The sequence below is a fragment of the Amphibalanus amphitrite genome, unplaced genomic scaffold, assembly GCF_019059575.1.
Source record: "Amphibalanus amphitrite isolate SeventyFive unplaced genomic scaffold, NRLGWU_Aamphi_draft 000008F_arrow, whole genome shotgun sequence".
Lineage (NCBI taxonomy): Eukaryota > Metazoa > Arthropoda > Thecostraca > Balanomorpha > Balanidae > Amphibalanus > Amphibalanus amphitrite.
Window position 1 is genome coordinate 1,271,411 of NW_024881504.1, and position 21,247 is coordinate 1,292,657.

Here is a 21,247-nt window from a genome sequence, read left to right on the forward strand (position 1 = left end):
TGGTGCATTATATTGACATATTCTCTGAACATTAGTCACGTCCCATCAGTTTAGGTCAGGTCAAAAGGTAAACACCTGGAACAATGCCAGTATAAAATTTTATTTTACTAGTTTTGTTACAACAAAATCACAAAGCCCTTCTCGTTAATAGCGTAGGCACCATGGCACATAGCGTCACCAAATTTCAGACACTGCGTGGGCATTCATTTGTCACGTGTACTGGGAGTCTGGAGTTTCAGTGACCTCAGGTCAGGTCACCAGGTCATAAAAACGATACCTTGTCAAAATGACACTGAAAATACACTATTTTTTCAATGAAATCGGGAGCTGTGCATCGATTTGATTCAGACTTTCAGGATATGCTAAGCTCACAGGGTGCAGCATAATACGCAGATATATTTTTGATACAGTTGACCTGAGTTCATCAAGAGGTCATGAAAAATTATAAGACAATTTATCCAAATGACTCCAACTATACCTAAAACACATAAGAGATTTGGGTGTCATGTCAACGTTTTTTTTTTGTTGTTGTTGTTGGAATACCTTTGTTTACATCAATATATGATCAAAATTAAATTTACATGCTGCAAAAACGTTTGGGTTTGGTCAACTGGTGTCAAATGGGGCCAAGCTATGTGTTTACTAAAAAAATATACATATTGAGGTTAGAGTTTCAAAAATGGTGTCATTGTGTTCCTTGTAATCAGCCTAGTCGAAAGATGTGCGATATGATGCATTTGGATGAACTTCCAAATGCATCATATCGGATGAAACTTATTTTTGAAATTTATATGATTTTTTTCTTAAAATTTGGATGAATTTTATTAACTTGTTCGGTTCACCTAAACTGCTTAGAAAATGTATCATTCGATGCGCATTGACTTGCTGAGCTTGCTGGTATGCTATTTCCTCTACCATTGCTAAATAAAAAATGCGCAAAAAACTTAGGCTGTTTAAGCTATTTTCAACATGTATAACCCCATAGCCCATTCCCTTACTATTGACCTAGGGTTACCAAAGTTGCACAGGAGTGACATTTTTTATTGGTCCACCTACCCTTTAAATATCGTGTTTCTAGATGCCATATAAGTCAATCGCCAGGGGGCCCCCTGGCCGCTCGCGTTAGAAAAAAAAAACGCCCTGGCATTGAGAAGAATCTGACATACCTACAGCGAAGTGATACTGCGTATTGCAGGGACTGTGACCCATCCATCCAATCTTGCGCATCATAACAATGTATTTCCAAACGAACAAAAAAGTTGCTGTTTAAACAAACTACCTATGTATCAATGGGGGGCGTACCGGCTGGGGACGGCTGGGGACGTACCGGCTGGGGACGTACCGGCTGGGGACGTACTGGCTGGGGACGTACCGGCTGGGGACGTTCCGGCTGGGGACGGCTGGGACGTCAGATTTCCCGGGTGTTTCGGAGACCATCTCGTCCACGACATGTCATCCCGGCCCCATCCCGTGCCGTGCGGCCACCACGCCACCGAACGCCACTGGCCAGCCCTAAGGTGTCGGTGGGTGTGCCTCTTTTCTACGGCCATTTTCCAGCGGCCGGCCGGAGCCAGTCGCGGGAGGCGCTGCTGATTGGTCCGTGCGTAACGCGCGAGAGCCGCAGAGGCGTCTGCTGATTAGTCTGTGCATGGTGCGCGTGCCGCGGAGTCTTCTGCTGAATGGTCCGTGCGTAACGCGCGTGCCGCTAAGGCGTCTACTGATTGGTCTGTGCGTAGCGCGCGTGCCGCAGAAGCGTCTGCTGATTGGTCTGTGCGTGGTGCGCGTGCCGCAGTGGCGTCTGCTGATTGGCCAGCTGCCTGGGCTGCGCCGTCTTCTGCCTCCTTGGCCGGGACGCTCCACCTCCTGGCCAGTGGACGCGGCGCCGGCCGAGCGTAGCCGCAGGACCAGTGGCGGCTTCTGGTCCTATCTGTCCGTATAGTTTTGAGACACCAATCCGTGTTTTTGTTAGAAAATCACACTACTTTGTTTGTAAGAATTACTTTTTACTGCAGCAATAAAGAGTAATTTTCGCATCATTCATTTTCGCTGATGATAGTTAGCCGGGGAGAAAAGTCCATGATTTTTTCATTTATATTCTCATAGCTATGTTCTTTGCGAGGACGCTAAGAAGAATACCTAACTAATAAATTGGCGTTCATGAAATGCATACTGCTGTTCAGTATTGACATAGCACCAATAAAAATATATGCACCATCTAGGCGGAGAATTGTCATAATACCAGGGGGTGCTTTTCCAGCACCTGGTGAGTGGCAGACTCAAATTATTGCGCAGTAAAGCACATATAAGCACGCTTTCCAACAACATCACTATTCGTTAGGCGGCACGGGCGGACATCGATAGCAGCGCCTCTATCGGTCACTAGGGAAAGCTGGGCTGTAGGCGACGAAATACCGGCTGAGTTGTCACACGTTGAATAGGTTTATAGACATCCGTCTTGTGAAAAAGTTGAACTTTTGCCTTCAATATTTCTACAGGCAATTTTAGAAGTGTCTTCACATAGATTACAAAACCGTTTAGATTATTGTATTCACTTCAAGCCTTCCCTATTGTTCTTGACGATGATGCGGGAACTATTTATAATTAGTGTTTCTAGCTTAGTAAAAGAACATATTGTGCAAACGATGAAAAAACATAAATGGAAGATTTTAAATGCAATTTTCTCTAGCAATTGATGGCAAATTCTCTACAGATCAACGAAAAGGTGCATGCTAACTGATAATTTAAAGTTCTTGGGGCCAGATGTTTTCTTCTTTTCTTACGTCGCCCCAATGGCCGCGAATACACTTGTGATAACGCCTATCGTCTCGCGACTAACGCAAATCAGCTTGTGTCTCAGATGAAATGCAAGCAACTACACCTTTTTGCACTCAAAATAGGCATCTTTTCATTCAATTTCGGCAAATTGCATTCAATTTCAGCGATCTCTCATTTGCTTTGAATAGAGAGATCGCTAAAATTGAATGCAATTCGCCGAAATTGAATGAAAAGATGCCTATTTTGAGTGCAAAAAGGTGTATTGGAGCATTATTACGTGGTAACTTTTGAATTTCAGGGGCGTGCTCGAGCACCCCCAAAACCCCTAATTCTCCACCCCTGATATGCACAGATATGTCATTTATTCATATGACTCTTCTAAGGAAAGGCGTATCTTCAGAGGCTGCATTTTATTGTTCTTGGGACCCAACCATATGAAAACAAATCGATTTTTACATAAGCATAGACGTCCTTAAAATTGCAGTATCATACCACAAGTGCAATGTGTATCGTTATGCCACAGGCAATAAAGTGGTCATGTCAACTACGATCAGACGTAGCCGGTGAGTCCATCTACCGCTCGCTAAGCCTGTTGTATGGGAGTGAGTGGTCAGTACGGGGAGGCCGATGGCACGCCGCCGCCGGCCCGGCCTGACCAGTGGAGCGTCTGGCTATCGTCCAGCCGTGCACGGTGTGTTCCGTTTCCGGCGGGCTGAGTCCCTCGGCCGGGCCGGGCCGGCCGTGGCGCGTCTCGCTGTGGCCGTCTGTCCGATCGGCCGCGTCCCCCTCACCGACCCCTCCGGCCGAGACGGGTCCGTCTGGCGAGACGTTCCGAGCGGTGTGTCCATGTGGAGTGAATGCACTGCTAGCCACTGCAGCATATTTGGTGCCCGGCTGCCGGAACAGAGTGTCGGAGCGGCGGCAGAGGAGTGACGGCAGCTGTTTGTGGTGGATTCTGCCGGAGCTGACCACCGGCACAATAAGACTGCAGCGGCACCAGCCACGGGGAGGGGGGGGCTGCAGCTGGGAGTGTCACCGGACCGCTCTCCGTGCCGGCAGCTGACACTGACCGGTGGCCGGTCTGACACTGTCAGGGGCTGCAGTGTCAGTGTGTCAGTTCAGCTGACAGTCGGAGCACCAGCAGCTGGACACAGCTGACACTGTATATATATAGACCACTGTCACTCGGACATTGACACGGACTGGGACGGCACGCGCGGTGTGACGTCACACTGGCCTCCAACACGGCCTCCAACAGCTGCACCCGGCTGTGGGCACGGACACACCGGCTGCAGCCAGTAACGCTCGCCGCTGTGCTGGAGCCGCCCGCTGGCCACAGCAGCGACGGGGGCTGACAATCGTCCCGCACGGCAACGGAAAGGCCACACGACGGCAACGGGGGTGACTGCTGTGGTGGGATTTTCCAATAAATACGGGAATGGTTGTATTCTTTTGGTACTTCATGTAGTTATAAATGTTATTGTTTAGCTGGGACAGAGACATTCTAGCATAAAAATATTCAAAGCACCAGCTTCGCTTATTAGTTACGGGAGCTTTCGAAAGACGTTCGTCTTTCTTCGTCAGCCTGTCTTAAAAGCACTTAACACGCGCACCGACGGGGGGCGGATATCCGCACCCCCCTCCCCCTGAGGTTTTTCGCGAATAGCGGGACCATCTCGTCTACGACATGTCATCACGGCCCCACCCCGTGCCGTGCGGCCACCACACCACTGAACGCCACTGACCAGCCCTAAGGTGTCGGCGGGTGTGCGCTGCTGATTGGTCCGTGCGTAACGCGGGAGCCGCAGAGGCGTCTGCTGATTGGTCTGTGCGTGGCGCGCGTGCCGCAGAGGCGTCTGCTGATTGGTCTGTGCGTGGCGCGCGAGCCGCAGAAGCGTCTGCTGATTGGTCTGTGCGTAACGCGCGAGCCGCAGTGACGTCTGCTGATTGGTCTGTGCGTGGTGCGCGAGCCGCAGAGACGTCTGCTGATTGGTCTGTGCTTGGCGCGTGTGCCACAGAGGCGTCGGCTGGTTGGCTTCGCCGCGTCCCCCTCACCGCCCCCTCCGGCCGAGACGGGTCGGTCTGGCGAAAGGTTCGGAGCGGTGTGTCCATGTGGAGTGAATGCACTGCTAGCCACTGCAGCATATTTGGTGCCCGGCTGCCGGAATAGAGTGTCGGAGCGGCGGCAGAGGAGTGACGGCAGCTGTTTGTGGTGGATTCTGCCGGAGCTGACCACCGGCACAATAAGACTGCAGCGGCACCAGCCACGGGGAGGGGGCTGCAGCTGGGAGTGTCACCGGACCGCTCTCAGTGACGGCATCTGACACTGACCGGGGGCCGGTCTTACACTGTCAGGGGCTGCAGTGTCAGTGTGTCAGTTCAGCTGACAGTCGGAGCACCAGCAGCTGGACACAGCTGACACTGTATATATATATATATATATATATATATATAAATATATATATATATATATGTTACAGGCAAAGTGAAAACTCGGGCATTTTGCAAAATGCCTAGGCAATATGCAAAATATATATATATATATATATATATATATATATATATATATATATATATATATATATATATATATATATATATATATATATATATATATATATATATATATATATATATATATAGACCACTGTCACTCGGACACTGACACGGACTGGGACGGCACGACGGTGTGACGTCACACTGGCCTCCAACACGGCCTCCAACAGCTGCACCCGGCTGTGGGCACGGACACACCGGCTGCAGCCAGTAACGCTCGCCGCTGTGCTGGAGCCGCCCGCTGGCCACAGCAGGGACGGGGGCTGACAATCGTCCCGCACTGCAACGGAAAGGCCACACGACGGCAACGGGGGTGACTGCTGTGGTGGGATTTTCCGATAAATACGGGAATGGTTGTGAGCTCGGTATTATTTTGTGTGTATTTGACGAGAGGTGACCGGTTGATTTTGTGAGTGGGTTGATGGACATGCGAGGGTAATTAGTTGATTTAGTGAGTGCGTTGATGGACAGGCGAGGGTGATTAGTTGATTTTGTGAGTGCGTTGATGGACAGTCGAGTGCCCGTGGTTGACAGCGAGACAAGCCGGCTGCTGGATGTGCTGTGACAGTGTGTCGGTGCTTGTTGTCGGTGTCTGGTGGTGCAGCTGGCGGCGGCCCGCTGCCATACGGGAGCGGTCGGTCGGCAGGCCGCTCGGCGGCTCGTCCAGCCGGTAGTTGGTGTCAGATCTCTGAGGCCGGTGGGTCAGAGCCGGTGAGCCCGGTCAGGGCACGGCCGGAGCACGGCCACGGCCACGGCGGCGGCACGGCGTGCTTGTCAGTGGGCCGGCCGTGACCTGGCGGTGACCGGTCGGTCTGTCTGCCGACCGACCGCCTGTCGAGCCCCGACCGACCACTGGGACGGCACCGGTGGATGATCAGGGGGCGGGCGGGACATTTGAGACCATTGAGCTATGGAAGACCATCGTTATTCGTTTGTCACTGCTAAGCTAACGCTGCTGGCCGGCCGTGGCGGCTGGAATGGAGGGCCGGGCACGGGCCGGCCGGCTCATCCGCCGGCGGTGGGAGGCCCGGTGTCAGCTGTGGGTCACTGACCAGCACCGAACACTGCAGTTGTGACGGGGACGGGTGCAGGCCATACAACACACACAGAACTGCAACAGGGAACTACTTACATGACACCAGTCAGAGTGGCCAAAACACATGTGAAATGTGCAGGAATCTCAGAAAAGGTGTATGTATGTGTGATCTGATCCCACGTAGTGATCCTGATCTGGGATCCGATGGGATCCTAGATCCAGCCAAATGGCTCGAGACGGCAGCTGATTTACCCGAGGCGGCTCTCAGACCTGATCCCAAATGACGGCGGGTAAAACGGTGTGTCGTATACAGGTTATCGTCCGCCCGGCACCGGGGAAGGCGGTGAAATACGGCGAGTGGCGATCCAGCCAGTCAGTGTGTGGCCGCCGGTTAACGGTGAACTGCCACGCTGGGCCTGTATTATATATATATACGACACCTGTTGATGATGTGCACGGAACAGAAGGACCAGGCCTCGACGGCCGACGGTGTGCTCTGGAGCCGGGACCGCAGCTCGGCAGGTCACAGCAGCGGCGGAACAGCGGCGCAGAAACACCCCCCCCCCCTCTGGTGGAGCCAAACTGTACTCAGGTCACCAGGACATTAGCACAAATGATGAGGTAAGCTCCGAAGTTAGCTGTTTTCCAGGACAAAGACTGGACATGTGCAAAATGTATTAGTCAAAGCGCAGCCGATTATCAGCAGCATGGCCAAGTGATAACTAAAATCTAAAAAGCCGTTCCGGAGTCGGAGTCAAGGCAGCTTGATCGACACGGACTCCGACTCCGACTCCCAATCGGTCGGTAGCCCAATTACCCCCCTGTACGAAGCAGAGGACACAAAACATGGCGGCGCGCACCCGGGCCGTGACGGCGTGCTTCCGTGAACCGAGTCGGACAGACGCGAGGACACTCGCTATGACCGGTGCCGTAAGAGCTCTACACAATTCAGTAGCATCCAGCTGACTATATCCGACCGTTGGATAGCCGGCTATATCATACCCAAGGTTACCTACACTCAAAACTTTTTTACTACCTCCTGGAGGGTTCATTTTCATCAAACCAGCAAGATAAGAGTATATTGAAAGGGTAACTCTTTGCTACCATTATGTGCATAGTAACGGTACGTGGTTAATATGACCTTATTCGCCAGCGAAAAGTATTATTACCATGTAAATATCAATATTACTCTCGCGATCCAGAACATCACGAAAACTCTTTCCTTCTGGGTATCGTGACTCGTGTACAGATAGTCGTTTCATGCGTGGATCTTGTTTACCCTCGTGAAGATGATATTTGAAATGGAATCACTCAGCCAATCAGAAACGAGATCGGCCGTTTGCGGTTTGAAGGCCGCGCGCATCTGTCAGTTTTCGGCCGTTGGTCTCCGAGGGAGGATGTGAGCAGTGTCGGTGCGGCGCCACGTGGCCGTTGGTGATTGTGCTTGTGTGCTGTTCATCGCCTATAGAGCCTCTGCGCGGACATTTTATTGTAAGTACCGATGTGCTAGAGCATTGCATGCCGTTGAGTGGTGCTAATTTGACCTGGTTAACAGGACCCCGTGCACGGCCACGTGGCCTAGGTTGTGAGTACGTACATTAATTTTGTTGTGATGCTACAAGTTTATGCATTTTGTTGGTGACTTTGAAAAAGCCTCGCACTGTAGTGATCCAGTCTCATTATCTCACGCAGACGGGCGACCACCCAGGAACGCCGTCGCTCTCTTCAAATATTGTGCGCTGTGCCTTATCCAATATGAGGGCGCTGAATGTCTTGTATTCACATTCAAAGTGCATTCAAGTTGTATCGTGGTGTTTATTGACCGTTTGTGCATTGCTGAACGCTTCGTATAAATTCGTATGCATAAGTGAAGAGTCTCACAATGTTCATGGCTGGTCTGCCCCTCGTATTGTTTGTACGGAAGCCAAATATACATTGTTGCTCTTGAAGCATGTTTTTTTAGTTGGTGAGCTCCGGTTAACAGAAGCTTCGTGAAGCTTCTGAAGCAAGCGTCTGTGAGTCTGTTACCATCCTCTGGGGGGTTTACACTAAAGGAAAGAGTAAACATTACCATGTGACAAAGGGTAGGCCAGAAGAATATACTCTCTGTAGGAGGGTAAAGCACAGAGTAGATGATGCGTTACTCCCTAGAAAAGGGTTCCGTTTAAGATTTACCCTTTCAAAGAGTGTAACCCAAAAAATGTTACACTCTAGACAAGAGTAAATCAAAAGAGTTTACCATTCAGAAGATGGTAAAAAACGTCTGTGTGTCATGTTACCCCTCCCTGGCGAGTTTACTCTTCATGAAAGAGTAAAATTTACCATCTGGAAGGTGGTAAAAAACGTCTGTGTGTCAAGCTACCATGCTATGGCGGGTTTACCCTTCAGGAAATGGTAAAAAAGTTTTCAGTGTACATTATCCACAATACCCGACCGGTAATTACCCACTACATCGCATCACTTCATCCAATTACCCACAATACTCGCCCGGTAACTAATTGCCCTAGTCTACAGATAGTACAGCTGAAGCGTCTCCTCTCGTGTATATAGTTGACATGTGTTTGACGTCTCGAGTCTCGGCGTGCGCCGCGCTCCGCCGGTGGAGACTGATTGGCTGACGGACCAATCAGCAGACGGACCAATCAGCAGACGGACCAATCAGCTGACGGACCAATCAGCTGACTGACCAATCAGCTGACTGACCAATGGTCAGCTGACTGGCCAATGATCAGCTGACTGACCAATGGTCAGCTGACTGACCAATGGTCAGCTGACGGACCGGTCACCGCCCCGGGCCGGGTGACGGCCGCCGGCCGGGACCGGAGCGGGCGGGCGCGGCGCGGCCGGCCGCCGTCTGAACTGGCACCGCGTGTATACTGCCAGCTCGGACGGCAGCTAGCCAGTAGTCGAGTAGAGCTGTCCGTGTGGGACGTGTCACAACACGCTCTGCACGGCGCTCAGCACCGCCGAGCCGAGGTGCAGCCAGACCCGGGGGGGAGCGGTCACGTGACCGAGCCGTCCGACTCCACCGGGGGGCGGTCACGTGACCGAGGCCGGCCGTGCCGCCGGGACCAGGCGCGGTGAACCGAGTCGGACGGTCAGAGACGTGTGTTCTACATACAGAATAGCGTAATGCTACGATCGGTAGTCTCTCCAGCACATCACTTTTCACTGTCCAATTACCCACAATACCCAACCGGTAATTACCCACCAGGTCACTTTTCACTGTCCAATTACAAACAATATCCGCCCGGTAATTACCCACCAGGTCACATCCTTCCAGCCAACTACCCACAACACCCACCCGGTTATTACCCGCTAGATCAAATCGTTCCAGCCAATTACCCACAATACCCACCTGGTAATTACCCACTACATCACCTTTCACTGTCCAATTACCCACATTACCCGCCCTGTAATTACCCAATGCATCACATCCGTGTGCTACTCCTACATCTACACTACTACTACTACAACTACATGACTACACTAGAGCGGACACCGGGGCCGTGTGCCGGCTGACCGGCGCCGCTCTCAGTGCCGGCTGGTGCAGCACACACGGCAGCAGTCAGCTGGCGGCCCCGGCCGACTGGCTCGACCTCTCTGCAGTCAGCTCATCACTGCACGGTCGGTAGTGCAGCGCATCAATACTACCACAGAAACACTCTGACCCCATCGCCTTGCTGGCTCTCCAGCTGACAGTACAGCTCCTCTGTGGACAGAGCAGAGACACGTCTGAGGTGGACACCTCACACACACAGACAGACACACAGACAGCGGTACAGCCATGTCCACACACCGCCGGCCAGTGACGTCACACACAGGACAGACGGCTGACGTGACGTCACCGTCGGCCGTGGTGGCCGTGACGCGTCACGTCACCGTCCGTGACGTGGCCTGCGGCGGTGGTCGAGTGTGTGTGTCTGAGAGGCCGGTGGCGCCGTGCAGCGTCTGTTGTGAGGGACTGACTGGTCAGAGGCGCGGCGCGCGGCGCCCTCTCACCTACCGGGGACAAAGAGATCGATGGTACGGGGCTCGCCATCACTGTACTGCAGGTCCGCCTCCTTCAGGGCGGTCAGCAAGGCCCGGGTGGTGTCTGCCGTGCAGTGAAGGTTCAGTCTGTCCAGCTTCCGACACGACTTCACCAGTCTGTAACAGAGCAGAGCAGCAGAGCCGTCACACACAAACACAGCGGCACCAGCCGGCCGGACGTGCGTGTCGGTGTCAGTGTCAGTAGTTCAGTGCCGGTGTGTTGGTGTCAGTGACAATGTGTCAGTGTCAGTGTCAGTGTGTCGGTGTCAGTGTGTCAGTGTCAGTGTATCAGTGTCAGTGTGTCAGTGTCGGTGTATCAGTGTTAGTGACAATGTGTCAGTGTCAGTGTGTCAGTGTTAGTGTGTCAGTGTCAGTGTGTCAGTGTCAGCGTGCCAGTGTCAGTGTGTCAGTGCCAGTGTGTCAGTGTCACTGTGTCAGTGTCAGAGTGTCAGCGTGTCAGTGTCAATGTAACAGTGTCAGTGTGTCAGTGTCAGTGTGTCAGTGTCAGTGTGTCAGTGTCAGTGTATCCAGTGTCAGTGTGTCAGTGTCAGTGTCTGACAGGACACCCCTCACCAGTGTCTGCTGACTGACCTGGTGACCGCTGCTGCTGTGAAGGCCGTCTCTGCCGGCCGCTGGCGGTCCCCCAGTGTAAGCCTGTACAGCCTGGGACAGCCGCTGAGACTGTCCAGCACGGTGTCAGGGACGCCGCCGGACAGGGTGAGCCACCGCAGCTCAGGGCACCTGGTGAGGGGCTCCAGGCTCACGGTGTCGGGGACGCCGCCGGACAGAGTGAGATCCCGCAGCTCAGGGCACCTGGTGAGGGGCTCCAGGCTCACGGTGTCAGGGACGCCGCCGGACAGGGTGAGACTCTCCAGCTTAGGGCACCTGGTGAGGGGCTCCAGGCTCACGGTGTCAGGGACGCCGCCGGACAGGGTGAGACTCTCCAGCTTAGGGCACCTGGTGAGGGGCTCCAGGCTCACGGTGTCAGGGACGCCGCCGGACAGGGTGAGACGCCACAGCTCAGGGCACCTGGTGAGTGGCTCCAGGCTCACGGTGTCAGGGACGCCGCCGGACAGGGTGAGACGCTCCAGCTTAGGGCACCTGGTGAGGGGCTCCAGGCTGCCGGTCGTGAGATCAGTACAATCTGGAAAACACACAGACACACATACAGACAGGATCATTTGGCAGAAATATATGTCAATATATGGAAAAAACGAAACATCAAACAGCTATCAATTCGCATGGTTTTATGGACACCGTAAGCCATGATATAACAGTGGTACTATATGATATGCCATATAAACATGAATGAATGTGATAACATGAATGAATGAACATGATAACATGAATGTTCAATGTTCATGTTATCTATGGATATGCAATCAGTTCAGCCAATGCATTGAAGTGCATTGAACATTGCATTACAATCGCAATATGTTGTTCAACTAACTATGAGGGAATATGTCACTGAGTGAACAGTCCTCCATTTTGGAGCTCAATTGGCTTCATTGTTTCACAAAGCACATTAACTATGTATCACACCTGTCACCATAAGGTCCGACACCGGCACACCGTTACTCGGTGTCCGCCATTCGCTGATCTCGTACATATCAGCGGCCTGTCCGTGCTGCCGCTGCTCACCGTATATCTCCAGTAGTGTGACCGTCCGTCCCAGGTCAGCCAGGTGACTGATGGTGTCGGCAGTCACCCCCTGGAGCGACACTGACAGACCATCCCAACGGGACTCTCCCGGCCACCTCGGCTCCGTCACCTCCGGCCCTGTCGGACAGAGCTGTGTCAGCTGACTGCAGTCGGACAGAGCTGCCGCCAGCTCCCCGCTGCACCACAGACACTGCAGAGTGTCAGACACTGACACAGCCAGCACTAACACAGCCGAGCGGCTGCACAACGATATTTTTACCAACAGCATACATACGTAAATATTCAAATATGAGCAACATAAGTATTACGATTTTTGCAAGGCACATTGGCTTAGGCACTGGGCAGCCAGTCATGGTATAGTAACGGATCAGGTTGGTAGACTACATAAATATATGGTTCGCAGTAGTTGCAATGAAACCATTTCAAATTACAATAATTGCTACAATAATATTTCATGCATGCACTTGATGCTCACAATATATGCAAATGCATGCATTGCATCACTCTAACAATACCATATAACACAAACAAGGCTGTAAGATGTTGGCTGAATTCGAACGGTTCGTCCATTTGCCGTCTGTCTCCCTGTCCATTTGTATATCCATATGCATTGTCCATTATACCGGCATTACATGTATGATCCGTGGTATCTCACCTCTGACATTGAGGCGCCTGAGGCCCTCTGGCAGCTGCTCCCTCAGTCGCGGGAGGTCGGCGGCGGTGACTGACAGCCGCTCCACAGTCTCCCGTGAGCTCCGCAGCTCCGTCAGCTCGATGAGACCGACTCCGGCCGGAAGGATGATAGTGTTTGGGCCCACCTTGATGATAGCATCCACGGCTAAAAAAGTGACACAGAAGTAAAACGGGTTGATTTTAAACGGATTTATCCACAGACTTTCACAGAATACCTATAACATACCTATAAGCAAAAGTGCAATAAAAAGGGCAATACCTATCAACTCGCGCCCTGCTGCGGGGTGGGGGGCACCCTGTTTGAGCACCCTCTTACGTTTTTTGGAAATATCTCAAATTTTGGCACACTTTTTATGAGATGAGGTCACTTGACTTTGCCTGTTGACAATGACAGGTCAACAGGCAACGTCAAGTGACCTCATCTCATAAAAAGTTTCGATGCTGCAATAGCTACACCGAGTCACAAATCACTTTTACAGTTTCGCTTTGAAATGAGCGTCACTCTAAATACTCCAAACACCAAATTACAAGCAAACATAACACCTTGAATTGCAAAATGGCACACGTGACCCCTTCTTATTTCCCTGGGGTAATTTCATGTCACGAAAGGCATTGAACAGTCAAAGGTCATAAAAGTGGGCGGGTGGCTACCCACGACGCTCCTGTTGTTACCAGGTGGCTACCTGGGCCTTTGTGTTATTGAAGCTATTGAAGCAAAACAGTTCGTAAAAACGGCTTCTTTACTTTTTGCCCTCTAGAGACTAAACCTTGACGTGGGGTCAACTATGAGGACACATTACGGATCGAACGTAAAAAGGGTTATCGAATGCGATTTCTCGCAGCGCTGTAGCTCTACTGGTTCCCAAGTTAGGTATGCACCGGATTTTCGAAGAATGTTGAAGTAGGCAACATTTTACTTTTGATGGCCTCTGGTGACCGGACCTTTGACCTGACCTAAAGATGACCGAAATGTTTCGTCTTGCTTTTTGACGTTCTTTCGAATGCCACTCAACCCTCGCCGGTATTGGTGTCTTGCCAGCAGCGAAGGTAGGGGGGGGGGGGAGGGGGCCCGTTGGATCCCGCCTTGCCGTTTGGCCCCTGATCGAGCTAGAGCTTTGCGGTATAAACGAACGTGTTGCCCGTGACAAGAGGAAGCCGATGATACCTAATTTTTAAGGTCCAAGGTCATTGGTTGACATTCCGGGTCAGAACAATGACCCAAACGACGGTAAAGTCGGGACCTGTTAGAGCGTCGTTGAGTGAGAATATTACTTTTTTAGGGTTGCTGATCACGAATATCCTGTTAGTTTTGATAATCAATGATGTTTTCATCCACTTAGGCCAGGTCAGGTCAGGTCAGATCAACCAATAGCGGTCCTGCCAGGTATTCGCAGTAGGTGTCAACGGCCTCTGACAGCTGCGTAACATGTTACGAAGGCACCAAAACTACCTCGTAAATGTTCAAATGGTTGCTAAAGTCGAAATTAGCACCAAAAACTAGATTAGATACAAGTAAAACTCGCGAAAAGTGAAACGAGGTCATCAAAAGTCAATGACCTGACCTGACCTCTGGGTCACCTTGACAGCTGACACCCACCATAATGCATGGGACCAGCATCATATCACATGTTTGTACGCGTGAAAGTTGAAACCACGAAAGGACTGCAAGCGCGCGGCTAATGTGAGCCGACATACGCCGAATCGCAATGCCGGCCAAACATGGTCTAGATAAATAGATCACAGGTCAAAGGTCATTTGGGTCAGGATAATGAAATCTTAGGAGTAGATGTAGAATTGATTAACCTGAGGGCACTGACAGTTTCGTCGCAATCGGCCACTGTTTACGCCAATTATTTGCGAAAAACCGAGGGGATCCATTCGACCGCCCCCTCGCCCATGTCGTACCTATCGTGGCCCAGGAGCCGAGTTTAGACGAGGGGTGTTCAGACGGCCTACCTTCCCCCCCCCCCCCGGCCCGGCTCGGCTGGCGCCGAGCACCGGGCTGGCCCGGTGCGGGCTAGAAACTAGAAAGTCCTTTTGTATGATTTTGTGTTAGTCAGACATAAAATGTCAATCTGTTTTGATTCCTGGAAAGCGTTGATTTGTTACAATTTCGCAGTCATCGACCATATTATGTGCAGATGGCAGATGATCATTTTGGGACGGACCAGAAACCCGGCCGTCCGCGTCTGCTCCGTTGACAGCCGTGTTGGACGGCTCAGAGTCAAGGGCGCACACAAGGGGGGGGGGCACACGGGTCCGTGCCCCCCCATTCGAGTTGGGGGGCCCAACTCGAAGGAAGGGGCCCATTTGAGGCGGCCGAAGGCCGCCTCAAATGGGCCTCTAACTAATCCTTAGACCACCGAAGACCGTGTACAAAGGGCCCTCAAATGGCCTTAAAGGGCCCTCAGATGGTCTCAAAAGGCCCTCAGATGGCCTCGAAGGGTCCTCAGTTAGCGTCATAGGGCCCTCATCTGGTGTCAAAGGGCCCTTAGATGGTGTCAAAGGGCCCTCAGATGGCCTTAAGGAGACCTCAGATGACCTCAAAGGAGTCTCAGATGGCCTTAAAGGGCCCTCAGATAGCCTCAAAGGGCCCTCAGCTAACGTCAAACGGACGTCAGAAGGCCTTAAAGGGTGTCAAAGGTCCCTGAGCTGACGTCAGAGGGCCATGCCCTTGCGTCAAACGGCTCTCCGAATGCTCTAAAGGGTCCTTAGCTGGTGACAGAGGGCCCTCAGCTGGTGCCAGATGGCCCCAGCTGGCGCCAAATGGCCATCAGAAGGCCTCAAACGGTCCTCAGCTGGCGTCAAGCGGCCCTGAAAAAGCCTCAAGGGGCCCTTATAAGACCTCAAGGGCCCTCAGAAGGCCTTAAAGACGTCAAAGGGCCTTGAGCTAGCGTCAGTGGGCCCCCAGCTAATGTCAGAGGGCCCTGAGCTAGCGTCAAACTTAAAGTGCCCTTAGCTGGTGTCAGAGGGCCCCAGTTGGTGTCAGAGGGTCATCCATTGGCGTCTAATGGCCATCAGAAGGCCCAAAAAAGATCCTCAGCTGGCGTCCAACGGTCCTCAGCTGACGTCAAGAGGCCCTCAAAAGGCCTCAAAAGCCCCTCGACTGCTCAAAGGGCCCTTAGAAGGCCTCAATGGGAACTCAAGAGACGTTAAACGGCCCTCAAAAGGCTTGAAAGGGCCCTCTGCTGATGGCAAAGGGCTCGCACCTGAGTCAATAAGAGCCTTGTCAAAAAACGGACCATACCTTGCCGGCCCTGGTTATCTGCGGGACTCCTACACTTACCTGAGTGGTCCCCGTTTACTGAGGGGCCCTGGTTATTTATGGGGTCCCTGGTTATTTAAGGGGCGCCTGGTTACCAGAGGGGCCCATGGTCACCTGGTGAGCCCCTGATCAATTGAAAACCCCTGGTCATCTGAAACGCCCCTGATTACCTAAAGGGTCCCTAATCACTTGGATTCAGTGACATAGCAAGGGAGCGAGGGGGTACGTGCCCGTTCTCGGGTTTAGGGTTCCTTCGAAACCGAGGGGCCCTGCGGCGCCAGTTGGTAGCAGAGGGTTCGCGCTGGCCGCACTTCAACTCGGAAGGACACCACAGGGCTTGTGGGCGGACGTTATTGGCTCCTATGTAGCCACGGCTCGCTGAAGGTTCTCGAGGGAGTTCGGCGTGAAAGCTGCCGGATTTTGCTGTAGCGTAGAAAACAGCTTTGCCGTCCCGTCGTCGAACTGGGCTGATACCAGAAGTTGCGTGTACTCCTCCTGCAGGTAACGCAGGTGTGCCAGGCTGACAGCCGATACCTGGTTGAGCGCCGCGTCCTCCGGATCGCAGGCGGACAGGAGCTTGAGTACCGTCTCCTGATAGCGCGCCGACTTCTGTATGATGTTGAATCTCGGCAGGTCTGCCCTGCTGACGCCCGCACGACTGTCGCCAACCAACAGGTCTGGCGGTAGCTTCACCTTGGCGACGCTGTCGCGAATGGCCCGAAATTCGGCCTGCACTTCGCTGAATGAACCCAGCACGGCACTTGGCATCACTTGATGCTGCTGCTCGTCAGGGACGACCTGTCGACGACCGACATTGTCGTCTTTATCGCTTTGCTCTGTGCACGGAGAAGCACTTAGCTGTTTCGAGATCTTCTCGACGAGACCCTCGAGCCGGTCAAACCTCTCTGTGATAGAGGCCACCTGACACTTGAGCTCCTCCACTTCCGCCATCCGCACGGATTGGCTCGTAGCCGCCTCGAATACCGGCGGCCACTCACTGCTCACTGCGGACGTGACTCGGCGGAGCACGCGCCCAGACGCGCCCAGACTGACCCGGCGAGCGGTCGGGTCACCGCCGCTCGCCGGGCCAGCGCCGCCCGTGGCGGGCGCCGCAACTACGGTCATAAAGGCCCAATGCCGGTTTCTGAGAGACCTCGCCGGCCGCTCAGGGCCCTAGTAACGGCCAACGAGGGATTGGCTGCTATGGCTCCACATCCGTCTGTGATAGACACACGGTCCACACCAGTGTTTCTAAAGGCACCCACAACGGCAACTGCGAGGCCCCTCGCCCCACCTCCAAGGGACCCCCACCAGCGCATCGGGCCTACATCGGCGGCTCTGAGAGTCCCCACACCGACGCCTCTGAGGGCCACGTACCAGTGACTCTGAGGGCCTCTTACCAGCCTCCGAGTGTCCTTGCCAGCCTATGACGGGCCACTTTCCACTTGCAGGCCATTTTGCAGGGCCACACACATGCCAATGATGGCCCCACCAGTGTCTCTAAGCCCTAAGACTCCGCAACGGCGCCTGTGAGGACCCAACATCAGCGCATCTGACGGCCTTTCACTGGCACCTCTGAGCGCGCCACACACCGGTGACTCTGAGGAGCTCGCTCGCTTTGCTCGCTCGTAAAATATCATGTAAATTAGGCATTAGTGTACATTAGGCACACTCCTCGGGCATAAATGATACTTTTGCTTGCCAATTTTTCACATTCTCTCATGCAAAGACCGTTTTAAAGAGACCCGTCTGCCAGTGAGACTGGACCCACCGTGCCTCCCTCCTCCCATCGAAAGGTCCTGGATACATCCTTGCCTGAGCTGACCCCGGGCCCCCGGGTGACTCGCGGGCCCGGGGTCAGGTGACCAGCAGGTGACCCCCTCTTGGGCGAAATTCTGGGTACGTGTCCGACATGCATCGTACATAGTCCTGTTGATTTGATTCATTGGTTAAACATTAAATATAAGTTATAAGCTGGATCTCTAGTCTGTGATCCCGCATCGTATCAGATATAATGACATTTCATGTCGATCTGCCTCAAAGAATATGCGAATATACGTGAAAAAGGAGTGCCGCTCCCGCTCCTACACATCCGGGCCAAACAGTGACCGGCCCCTGCTTCTAGCCACCCGGGGCCGGTCGGCCGGCCGGCAGTCAGTCGCTGCCCGGGGATGATTTCTGAGGGACTTGCAAAAATGTTTATTAATGAAATGTTTTACGTAATAAATTAGATCATTAGGTATATGTACCGGCTCTGAGTCGCATTTGAGAAAAAAAAACATGCTAGCGTAAAAATACATATGTTTTGAAAATTAAGCTGGTACCGAAATAGTTGTTTTACCTACCATGCACTGACAAACCAATTGCTCAAGCTTCAAACCAACCGAAATATAGCCCCGTGGGCCGTATTTTTTTTGGGGGGGGGGGGGGCCTTCGGCATGGGGGGCCCAGTTGGAAGGTCGTGCCCCCCCCATTCAAAAATCCTGTGTGCGCGCCTGCTGTGGGCGGACGGTTATAGTGGACGTTCTACACGGCAGGTAGGTCCCCAGCGTCCGGAGCGGTCAGCTGGTCACCATTCGCTCTCCCTTGGCACGGCGGGTGGGCCGGCGCGCCGACCCACGCGCACCCGCGTCCCTGTCGCCTCGGAAGTAACCGGAATGTTGACTTCAGTGAGCCAGCCCTGTACTGAGGCAGCAATGCATAATGAGTCGTGGTACCCAAGGTTACTTTGTGTTACCGGAGTTTTATTATTATTATTATTATTTTGCAAAACGCCCGGAGACGACCGAAGTTGAGGCAAGCGATGCACTGAGACGCCAATGCAGCGGTGGAAAAACTCATATGTACTAATCCATCGCAAAAATGTTCATGCCAGGCTGCTGTAATAGCTGTAGTGATGTAGCTTGTAAGTTATTTGTCCATCACTCACTTATGTATCTGCGTCCGAATCTGTTCAATGCGAATCGCCCCATGCGGGAGAGAGGTCAGTAGGTCAATGCCCCGGGGGCCCAGTGGGCAGGTCGGCCGGACTAGCGTCCGGGCAGCGCCGGTCGGGCACCAGACGCCGAAATGCCCCGAGGCATGAGCAGCTGATGCGAAGGCGACCGTCCACGGCACAGACGGGAAGGAAACCGGTAGGCGGGGACGGAAACCGACCGTCCCATGCAGCTCAGAACTCAGCGAGAAGTTAGTTTTGCTTGATTGGTGCTACCTATAGGCACCCGCGCCCAAGTGGCGGTCTCAGCCAACTTCGCCCTAGTGGGGGGGGGGGGGCATATGTTACCACCCACCTCTAACTAAAAAACTAAGAGGGCTAGAAAGACGCGGTAAAAAGCAGTTGATAGCTCTCAATGCGTACGTTTGAAAGTATTTCGGTCACTTTTCATCTTGGAGCAATATTGGGGTCACTGGAGGTCATCAAAGGTCAAAATTTGCCAAATGTCATTATATTTTTCAGAAAACATGCTTTTATCTCAGGAACTATGATAGCTAGAAAAACGCATGGAAAAGCAATCGATAGCTTTTGAACTCTTCTTTCGATAACGTCATCATCCGAATTGACCTCAGGTCAACGGTTTAGCCTCCAGAGGGCAAAAACTCCAAAAATAGCTGCTTTTTCGCAAAGTGTTTTTCGACAATAACTTTTGACTAGAAAAATCCACGACATTTCTATTGCCAGAATCGTGTTTCTCTCGACGAGACGCGTCGAATGAACTATAATTTGAACTTGAAAGGTCAACTTGAAAATTTGACCTCAGGTCAAGGTCATGACCTGACCGGAAAAGGTCATGTTGCATATCATTCGATGCGTCTCAACAAGACAAACACAATTAAGCCATCCCCAGCGTTCTATCTCTTTCCAATCGCGAGTTATTGGCAAAAATCTGTTTGTAGCCTCAAATGACCTCGGATGACCTTTGCAGAGGCTATCAGCAAAAAATGACACCTTGGTCATCACGAGTGGACTAAGTCATTGTGATTCTGAAATATTTGGACTGTTCCTATGCGTACACACGGATCTAGAGGCATTTTCATTTTTCTCCATTGACTTATAATGGTAAGGTCACGCCACTGACCTGACCTTAGGTCACGGATATAAAAAATCCGAGATATACAAATTGTAGGGTTCCATAACATCATGCAATCCACCAAGTTTAAAACCTTTCTGACAAACACTGCAGGCTGGACATGATTGCAAACTTTTTTAGGCCTGGTCAGTTAACTTGACCTGGTGACCTGACCTGACATGACCTGGGGTCAAAAATTTCACACATTGTCCAAAATTGATGTACAAAAAGCTATGCCAAGCGGCGCGGCGCTACGCGCCGCGGTTTTTTATTTATACGCAAAAAACGCGACAGGGTGGTAACATATGCCCCCCCCCACTGGGGCGAAGGTTTACAACCGAGCCTCCAAAAATGCGAAAACCATGCTGCTAGACCGGAGGTTGACGAGGGCCGAGAATATTGCGCGCGCAGCACAGACTGTAAAATTCGCACGTGACGCGAAACATTAACCCGACGGCCGCTGGGCCTCCGCGCCACCCGCCGGCCGCTGGGGGGGGGGCATATAGTTGCCCCCCCTTTACTTCTGCGACGATATCGTCGCAACGCGAAGAGATAGAGAAGCGAAACTTTGCACACATCTTCCTGAATACCTAGCCGAGGTTGTGTCCAAATTTAGTTAGTGTCGATCCCATTTAAAATGACGTTACAGTGACGTCATAAGTGAAATTATAGACTTGCGTCTCTCATATTCTTTACGATACATCAGATATTTGGGACCGAATATAAAGGGTCGATTATTGGTCAGAAACTAGATGGAAGTGTAGTTAGATGTTTTAAGATGACAGCAGGTGCTGTCTAGTTCATTTACAGTTGAGTTTCATGCTCAGCGTCATCAGAAACGGTCCATATCGGAAAACGACAAAACTTTATGACGTCACTGTGACGTCATCTTAGGTGCTACAACCACCAAACTTTCCTCAAACATTGCCTAGGTATTCATTTGAAGCTATGCCAAGTTTCACGTTCGTAGCTCATCAGGTTTCGGAGATATTTCACAAAACGTAAAGGGGGGGCAACTTTATGCCCCCCAGCGGCTCGTGGGTTAACCCTCGCCGGACCTATTGGTTTTCTACATACGCGCCGGCCGAGGGGGGGGGGGGCGGGTACGACCCCCCCCCTCGCCGTTTCGCCCCTGGTGGAGCTAGCGCGTCGCGGAAAAAA

The 21,247-nt window shown here is 52.2% G+C and overlaps 1 protein-coding gene and 1 long non-coding RNA gene across 2 annotated transcripts in view; both read right to left on the reverse strand.

The window, feature by feature from the left end:
* Window positions 1–9,141: 9,141 nt before the first annotated feature.
* On the reverse strand, window positions 9,142–11,159 carry LOC122379357. Its single transcript, XR_006256169.1, has 3 exons — window positions 10,991–11,159; window positions 10,374–10,516; window positions 9,142–10,079 (listed from the first exon to the last, which is right to left on the reverse strand). It is a non-coding gene; the product is annotated as an uncharacterized LOC122379357 (long non-coding RNA).
* A 769-nt stretch (window positions 11,160–11,928) lies between these two features.
* The window catches only part of LOC122379543 (serine/threonine-protein kinase/endoribonuclease IRE1-like), a 343,804-nt gene continuing 334,485 nt past the window's right edge, over window positions 11,929–21,247 (reverse strand). Inside the window, exons 11-13 of the mRNA XM_043361827.1 lie at window positions 12,717–12,899; window positions 12,127–12,178; window positions 11,929–11,941 (exon numbers count right to left, since the gene is read on the reverse strand). Of these exons, the coding sequence (XP_043217762.1) occupies window positions 11,929–11,941; window positions 12,127–12,178; window positions 12,717–12,899 (248 nt within the window). The remainder of the gene's footprint in view (window positions 11,942–12,126; window positions 12,179–12,716; window positions 12,900–21,247) is intronic.